Genomic DNA, 9,337 nt, shown 5'->3' on the forward strand with positions numbered 1-9,337 from the left:
GAACTGAACTAGAACTGAACTAGAACTGAACTAGAACTGAACTAGAACTGAACTAGAACTGAACTAGAACTGAACTAGAACTGAACTGAACTAGAATTGAACTAGAACCGAAGTAGAACTGAAGTAGAACTGAAGTAGAACTGAACTAGAACTGAACTAGAACTCAACAAGAACTATGCTAGAACTCAACTTCCCTGTTTGACATATAAAAAAATTGTATTATTATGCCTTAATAGCCGTTTAATTTTTATTTTATTTCTTAATATTAAGACAATGCACGAATTATTAATTTAAAACAATTAAGTATAAATGCTTTTTTATGTGATTCACGCAAAATATTAAAAAAAAGAAATATATACAGTTATTTGCCTTAAATCCTATAATAAACACAAAATTATAAGGTAAATAAATATAAATGTATACAACAATGTTATAAACGTTTTATAATAAGGCAAAAATACAGTGATGAACAACCTTTCCAACTAAAAATATTTATTAGTAATAATAACCTTAAATATAACTCTTTAAAGCAATAATATTACAAAATTTTACATTCAAAATGCCTATTTGACATCACTGTCAGAAGTCTGAAAATAACAACTCTTTTTCTATAAACCAATGTGAATTTCCTAAACTGCCCTAGTTAGGTGTACTCAGTTCTTTTTATCGAGCTAAATATACAGTAAATTTATATATGGTTTAGTAAAATAATTTATTTACTAAACAAATAAACGATTTTAATAAAATATTATAGGCATAATTTAAACCACTAAGTGCTATTTATATTTACAAATCATTGAATAAATTTGCCCCACTTAAAAAATAATTGAAAATGATACACTTTTAAAACAATTTAAATCATTTTAATAAAATGTTTATAACTTTTGATTGGATGATTTTATTAGAAGGTAAAATGATATGAATAGTATTGAGTTAGATCAGTGCTGCTAACTAAAATGATATTGTTTAATATTATAATATCAGTACGATCATCCTTGTCTTTGATAACTATTCTTAAATGATTTGTTATAGTTCAATTCTATTGAGTTCTAGTTCAGTTCTAGTTTAGTTCTAGTTTAGTTCTAGTTCAGTTCTAGTTCAGTTCTAGTCCAGTTCTAGTTCAGTTCTAGTTCAGTTCTAGTTCAGTTCTAGTTCAGTTCTAGTTCAGTTCTAGTTCAGTTCTAGTTCAGTTCTAGTTCAGTTCTAGTTCAGTTCTAGTTCAGTTCTAGTTCAGTTCTAGTTCAGTTCTAGTTCAGTTCTAGTTCAGTTCTAGATCAGTTCTAGTTCAGTTCCAGTTCTGTTCTAGTTCAGTTCTAGTGTAGTTCTAATTTAGTTCTAGTTCAGTTCTAGTTCAGTTCTATTTCAGTTCTAGTTCAGTTCTAGTTCAGTTCTAGTTCAGTTCTAGTTCAGTTCTAGTTCAGTTTTAGTTCAGTTCTAGTTCAGTTCTAGTTCAGTTCTAGTTCAGTTCTAGTTCAGTTCTAGTTCAGTTCTAGTTCAGTTCTAGTTCAGTTCTAGATCAGTTCTAGATCAGTTCTAGTTCAGTTCCAGTTCTGTTCTAGTTCAGTTCTAGTGTAGTTCTAATTCAGTTCTAGTTCAGTTCTATTTCAGTTCTAGTTCAGTTCTAGTTCAGTTCTAGTTCAGTTCTAGTTCAGTTCTAGTTCAGTTCTAGTTCAGTTCTAGTTCAGTTCTAGTTCAGTTCTAGTTCAGTTCTAGTTCAGTTCTAGTTCAGTTCTAGTTCAGTTCTAGTTCAGTTCTAGTTCAGTTCTAGTTCAGTTCTAGTTCAGTTCTAGTTCAGTTCTAGTTCAGTTCTAGTTCAGTTCTAGTTCAGTTCTAGTTCAGTTCTAGTTCAGTTCTAGTTCAGTTCTAGTTCAGTTCTAGATCAGTTTTAATTCAGTTGTATTTCAGTTCTAGTTCAATTCCACTTCAGTTCTAGTTATGTTCTACTTCAGTTCGAATTTTGTTCTAATTCAGTTCTAGTTCAATTCCTCAAGTTTAGTTCTTTTTTACTTCTAGTTTACTTGACCGCCCTATTATTTTTACTTAAATGTTAATTACTCCAAATTCCCCCAAAAAAAGAAACGTTTGGAAAATGTTGTTAAATTCCCCTTAAAATGTCGTGTTACTTTGCTTTCCTGTTACACACAAAAAAAAAATTTGTTCATTTAATACTTTAGTTGTATAATTTAACGCTTTTAAAAAGTAATTAGTTGTTATTATGAAATCATATAAATACAACGAAACAAATACTAAAACTTGTTCCACTTGTATTCATTTTATTTCAAACTTGTTAATTATTACCTTAAACGTGTAGTATCTTTATAAAAGTAATATATTATATTCATTTATTTGTATTGAATAATACAAATTTCATTTGTTTGTAACACATTTTTGTTTATTTTACAAAAACTATCTTGCAATTTTTCCATTATTTTAAATTTTTGTTTGTTGCTCTAGCTGTCAAACATTTTGGATTCGATTTTTATACTTTGAATATTTTTATTTGCAAATAATTTTTATTTTGAGGTTTTGTTCGTTTTGTTCATTTTATACTTCAATAAAAGTTATGCTTTTCAACAAAAAAGTGAAGGTTAAGGTTAAAAAGAAAACTTGCAAGTAGGGAATGTTACAGTTGCACAAAGTTAACAGATGATATTGAGCTTTACCTGTGAACATCCTAAATGTTTTCATTATAAACGTATAATTTTTTTTTTGCAAATTTAATTTATTGTATATGTCATACGCGTATTTAGACGTTTTTAAATGTTATAAAATAACACATAAATATGAGGTTATTGTGGTCATGAATTAATTGTAAAAATTTGAATTGAAATCATAAATATCTGAAGTCGAAAGTCAGTATAAAACAATTGTGTCACACATTAATAAAAAATATTAAAAATATTTAATAAAATTGAAGTTAATTTAATATAAATTAAAGTTTTTTTACGATGTAAATAAATGTTTTATAAATACAAATCTGCAAATAAAACATTAACTTTTAACTTATCAAGTGTCTCAGGTTTATTTAAAACATGTTTGTTTACCAATTGGCAACACAGCTGTTATTTGTTTACATTATAATGTTAATACAAGAACTTGCTCAATTTGTTGAGTTTTTTAACCCCAAAATAAAGAAAAGTAAAAGCTTTTAAAATTGAAATAAAAAATTTTACATTTATTAAAGTTAAATTCCGTGTTAAACAATTTTGTCTGCTAAAATTTAACAAACATTTTGTTATCTTTATTTTGTATATGAATTCAATATATAAAAGAAAAGATAAAATTTTTTAACCCACGAAGTAAGCCTTCCTTTTTAACAACGAAATGACTCAACATTACGAATTTTTTTTTTACAATATAAGTTTTCATATATAACATTTTTACCGATTTATGATAACTATCTTATATTTTCTCATATGTTTTCAATCAAAATCTATTTAAACACAACATTAATACATGATTTCTTAAAATGTTATAGTTGTTGCACCCTACACAAGTGGCTAGTTCTAGTTCTGTTCTAGTTCTGTTCTAGTTCTGTTCTAGTTCTGTTCTAGTTCTGTTCTAGTTCTGTTCTAGTTCTGTTCTAGTTCTGTTCTAGTTCTGTTCTAGTTCTGTTCTAGTTCTGTTCTAGTTCTGTTCTAGTTCTGTTCTAGTTCTGTTCTAGTTCTGTTCTAGTTCTGTTCTAGTTCTGTTCTAGTTCTGTTCTAGTTCTGTTCTAGTTCTAGTTCTGTTCTGTTCTGTTCTAGTTCTGTTCTGTTCTGTTCTGTTTTAGTTCTGTTCTGTTCTAGTTCTAGTTCTGTTCTAGTTCTGTTCTAGTTCTGTTCTAGTTTTGTTCTAGTTCTGTTCTAGTTCAGTTCTAGTTCTGTTCTAGTTCTGTTCTAGTTCTGTTCTAGTTCTGTTCTAGTTCTGTTCTAGTTCTGTTCTAGTTTTGTTCTAGTTCTGTTCTAGTTCTGTTCTAGTTCTGTTCTAGTTTTGTTCTAGTTCTGTTCTAGTTCTGTTCTAGTTCTGTTCTAGTTCTGTTCTAGTTCTGTTCTAGTTCTGTTCTAGTTCTGTTCTAGTTCTGTTCTAGTTCTGTTCTAGATATGTTCTAGTTCTGTTCTATTTCTGTTTTTGTTCTGTTCTAGTTGTATTCTAGTTGTATTCTAGTTGTGTTCTAGTTATGTTCTAGTTCTGTTTTAGTTCTGTTCTAGTTATGTTCTAGTTCTGTTCTAATTCTGTTCTAGTTCTGTTCTAGTTCTGTGCTAGTTCTATTCTAGTTCTGTTCTAGTTGTGTTCTAGTTCTGTTCTAGTTCTGCTTTAGTTCTGCTCTAGTTCAGTTCTAGTTCTGTTCTAGTTATGTTGTAGTTATGTTCTAGTTATGTTCTAGTTATGTTGTAGTTATGTTCTAGTTATTTTCAAGTTCTGTTCTAGTTCTGTTCTAGTTCTGTTCTAGTTCTGTTCTAGTTCTGTTCTAGTTCTGTTCTAGTTCTGTTCTAGTTCTGTTCTAGTTCTGTTCTAGTTCTGTTCTAGTTCTGTTCTAGTTCTGTTCTAGTTCTGTTCTAGTTCTGTTCTAGTTCTGTTCTAGTTCTGTTCTAGTTCTGTTTTAGTTCTGTTCTAGTTCTGTTCTAGTTCTGTTCCAGTTGTGTTCTAGTTGTGTTCCAGTTGTGTTCTAGTTCTATTCTAGTTCTGTTATAGTTCTGTTCTAAAAAATGTTTTTAAACACTTATTAACTTTTCAAAATTTTTTTCCGGTTTCTAATAAAAACTTAAATCTACATAAACTTTTTACTATAAATTATAATTTAATACTTACTTTTGTATAGGTAAACGATGCCGTAAGCTTCTTAAAGTTACATGAGCTATGGCTATACCCATATTTGCACCCAATATCACAGTTAGGAAGCCCTTAATGCAGCCAAATAAATAACCCGCCGTTATCATTAGCACAAAATAACCCACTACAATTGGAAAACTAACAACAATAAAGAGAAACATAAATATGGTGAATATAATCCAAGGATTCTGGGTCTCAATCCAATACAGTAGACGTTTCGCATAGTCTCGTGTCAGATAAGCGACAAACATGAGGGCCAAAAGTATGGAAAGTGGTACCAAATAGCTGAGATACCAATTGCGTGAGATAAAAGCATTGGCACGAAAACATATTGAAGAGCGGGTTTTACTATTCGAACGATTTGAACGACGATTATTACAACTACTAGAAGTGGCAGTTTCGGCACCCGAAGAACCACCCACTAAGAAGCTATCATGTTCATCATCGGCTTCGTTAGCCAAAGGCGAAGAACTGCTGCCGGCTGATTTTGTGGGTGGTATGGTAATACGACTGCCATATTCACTATCACTATCGGTGAGTGTGGTATTAATGCGTCCATTCAAACTATCCTGTTTGATAATAGTGGATTTGCCTTTAACTGTGATACCATTGTAACTACTACTCTTGTGCATGAGTAGACCATTGGTGGCATTGGTATGATTATGCGACTGTTTGGTTTTCTCTAGCAGTAACGATTCTTCAGATGTTAATGGTCTTGGTTCATTTTTATTAAAGTTTAATACCGTTTCACTGGGAAAGTGATAGTATGTTGCTGACGAGGTAATGCTGTTATTGTTGTTGTTGTTGATATTGCTGTTATTTGTTGCATTATTAACTGACTGATAGTTATACTGAGCTTTTTGTAAAGTTTCATCTAGTGAGGGTACACGAGTTAATGTTAAGGTGGTAGTCGACACACTCATATTTGGAGTGTTTTTGTTGTTATAGTTGTTGGTTAATAAAGGTGTCACTTTTACAGAAGAAAACAATTGCCGTGTTGCCAGAAAGTGTGGAAAAAGTAGCGGTGTATAAAAGAGAGCGTTTTTTTTCAAAAGTTTTTGTTTTATTTAAATTATTTACATAGTGTTTTTTTTTTTTGTTAATTAGTTATGGAGCTTTAGATTTATTTGGTTCATACTGAAAGATTTAAAAAATATTTAAATTAACACTGTTTTTTGGAACTTCTTTTAGTACACATTTCCCAGCCCTGATTACCAAATAGATGTCAAGACTTTTGCTAATCAAATTGTAATTGACTTTTCTATAAAAAAAATGTTATCATGTTTTCCATACAAAATTTGATCCGATTTTGATTAGCGTTTCTATATAAATGATGATCGGTTTCTAATCAACATTTCATTAAACAAGTTTTAGATCAACTTTTCTATATAAAATTTGTTTTATTTATAATCTACTTTGCTAAGAAACATTGGTCAGATTGCGTTCTATAGAAAACGTTTTCTGACTGTGATTATATTCTTTATAAGAAGGTTGTTCCGATTGATAGTTGAAATGAAAAGTCAACTTTTCGGCTTTTTGCATTTTATGCAAAGGCGATATTTCGACTTTTTTCATTTAGTTAAAAGTCGACTTTTAGACTTTTGGTATTTTATAAATTGTCGATTTTTCAACTGTTCGACTTTTTGACTTTTTCGACCTTTTCCCACTTTTTTCGACTTTTTTCCACTTTTTTCAACTTTTTCGACTTTTTGACTATTTTTGACTGTTTTTTTTTTACTTTTTTCCACTTTTTAAAATTTTCGACTTTATTCTACTATTTTCTAGTTTTCCACTTTTCCGACTTTCTTCGACGTTTCGAATTTTTTTGACTTTTCGAATTTTTTTGATTTTTCGAATTTTTTTGACTTTTCGAATTTTTTCGACTTTTCGAATTTTTTCGACTTTTTCATAGACTTTTTTTGAGCAAAATAGTCTACTTCGGTTTATTTTCGACAAAAAGTCGATTGTTCGATTATTCAAAAGTCGATTTATAAAATCCTAATTGAAAACTTTTACACAACAAAAAAATTTAATTTTCCAATTGTCCTCGTATATTGCCCTGATAATAATGTTCCAATAAGAAAAACCAGACAACAAAGACAATAGCAATAAGAAAAATCTAAAGAAAATGTGAAAAGAAAATTGTACTTTATTATTCAGTTCAATAATCCCTTGCAAAAAATAGTAAATCCAAGTAAAATAAAGTAAAAAGAACCCTTAACAAAAACAAACTACATAGTGTACACCCCCTTCGTAACATCTTTCACACATAAAAACTCTACAAATACAATAACAAAAAAAAAACATGGTAAAATGCAAAAGGAATGCTGCAGTGTCAGGTTTTGTTATTGTTATTTCTTGAAAAAAAAACAATAACAAAGAAATGCTAAAAGAAGCTTGAGAAAAACAAATATGTATGCATGTACATGTATGTATGTATGTATGTACAATGTTTTTCTTTGCATTTTTTTGCTCTTGTATTAAATGGATGGCGATGGGAGGCCTGGCCTTTTTGAGGTAGTTATTCACTAATAATAAACTATGTAACGGTATTAACAACAAATATGTAAATATTTAGCTCCAAAAAAACAGTATTTATTTATTTTTCAGTTTTTTTTTATTACGACAACATAATGAAACGCTTTGCTGCATTTTCTCTTTGGTATTTTTCTTTTTTTTTTGAAGTTGCTGTTGTTGTTGTTTTGTTACTTTCGATTTTTTTTTTTGTTTGTTTGTTTGTACTTGTGAAATATTTTGTTGCTATACTTTGCATTATTTACGTTTTAGATTTGCACTTCATTATTATGTTAAATACCCCATGTAGGGGAAGTGGCCACAACAGGAATAGAGTAGAAAACACACTCAATACCAAAAAAAGATGATTTCACTTTCATTTTGTATAGATTATATTATTGACTTTGGTCCATTATTTCTAGGTATGTTATAACATTTCATAATAGGTAGATATCTATTAATTTTGTTTTAAATAATCTATACAAAACCATTAAAAAACACAACACCTTTGACCTTTTTTTAAAGGGATTTTTTCGATTTTAAAATTGTATAGCTTTTTAAACATTTACTTTTCATAGTATTTGTTTACTTTTTGTTTAATTTTATTTCATAGCTTTGAGTAAAATTTCACTTTTTTCTTTTATAAATATGTTTTGTAGTTATTTTTATGTATTTTTTTTTTCTTTACTTTTTACCCACGTTGGTGATTTTTTTTATAATTTCTATTTTGCTCCAACCGCAGTTTCTTTTTATTTAACCAAACGTCACGAATTTCTTTGCAATACTAATTTCTCAGCGTTTGTTTCATTTTGGCTCCCCAAAACAAAAACAAAACACTTTTTTATGCATTTGTTTTTGTTTGAACAGCTGAGAGCAGAGAGTATGAGACTAAAAAGTAAATAAACAAACTAGACGACATACTTGTTGAAATAAAGTAGTAAAAATAGTAGTCAAAAATATATTATTAAAAAAATATTATTTTAAGTGCAAAATTATGTCAGATCTTACCGAGTTGGCAGATCTCGCAGTGTACTGACAATGAAAGTATACTTTCAATAGGTAAATTGTCTGCTCTGAATGTTGTAAGAAAATCTTACAATTTCATTAGCAGACAAGGGTATAAAGAGACGTCACGAGCAAAAAAACTATCTCTTTCAATACAACTTTCACACTGTTTTTTTTTTATCTGTAGTTTATATATCTCTTTATGCTCAACTTTCACAAAAGCTACACAAAATCTGCTTAGACGATCGTAAAAAATTCTTACAATTTCATTACCAGACAAGTGTCAGACAATATATTTATCTGTCAACCACATGGTATACAGAGACGTCACGAGCAAAAAAAATATATCTCTCTTTCAATAGAAGTTTCACATTGTTTTTTAGCTGTGGTTTATAAATCTCTTCATGCACAAGTTTCACAAATGCTACATCTCTGTATACTTTGTGGTCCAAACTTTAGTCAGATTGTTGTATAGCAAAAGTTGCCAGATCCCATTTTAGCTGCATGTGTTCTTATATTGCAAAGTGTTGCCAAAAGAAAGTATTTTTTCTGGCAATGGTTCCATTGATTGATAATATTACTGTTTTACTATATACTAGGGTTCTATAGTTGAAACGAAAAGTCGACTTTTCGACTTTTTGCATTTTATGAAAAGTCGACTTTTCGCATTTAGTTAAAAGTCGATTTTTCGACTTTTTTCATTTAATTAAAAGTCGATTTTTCGACTTTTTCCGACTTTTTGAATTTTTTTCGACTTTTTCCGACTTTTTGACTTTTTTCGACTTTTAGACTCTTTTCGACTTTTTTCGACTTCTCGACTTTTATTTACAAAGTCGACTTTTCGACTTTTATTTACAAAGTCGACTTTTCGACTTTTTCATAGACGATAGTCGAGTTATCGTCTTTTTTGGAACAAAATAGTCGACTTCGACTTTTCGACAGTCGATTTATAGAACCCTACAATGTATCTATTGTCTAATGGTTATATTGTCTATTGTCTGACATT

The 9,337-nt window shown here is 29.4% G+C and overlaps 1 protein-coding gene across 1 annotated transcript in view; it reads right to left on the minus strand.

Moving 5' to 3' along the window:
* The window catches only part of LOC111682458 (protein aardvark), a 10,954-nt gene extending 3,047 nt beyond the window's left edge, over positions 1-7,907 (minus strand). The window contains exons 1-3 of the mRNA XM_046951414.1: positions 7,437-7,907; positions 4,792-5,949; positions 2,299-2,314 (exon numbers count right to left, since the gene is read on the minus strand). Of these exons, the coding sequence (XP_046807370.1) occupies positions 2,299-2,314; positions 4,792-5,735 (960 nt within the window). The 5' untranslated portion in view covers positions 5,736-5,949; positions 7,437-7,907. The remainder of the gene's footprint in view (positions 1-2,298; positions 2,315-4,791; positions 5,950-7,436) is intronic.
* Between the last annotated feature and the right edge of the window lie 1,430 nt (positions 7,908-9,337).

Source organism: Lucilia cuprina, chromosome 5, assembly GCF_022045245.1.
Source record: "Lucilia cuprina isolate Lc7/37 chromosome 5, ASM2204524v1, whole genome shotgun sequence".
In the NCBI taxonomy this organism is placed as follows: Eukaryota; Metazoa; Arthropoda; class Insecta; order Diptera; family Calliphoridae; genus Lucilia; species Lucilia cuprina.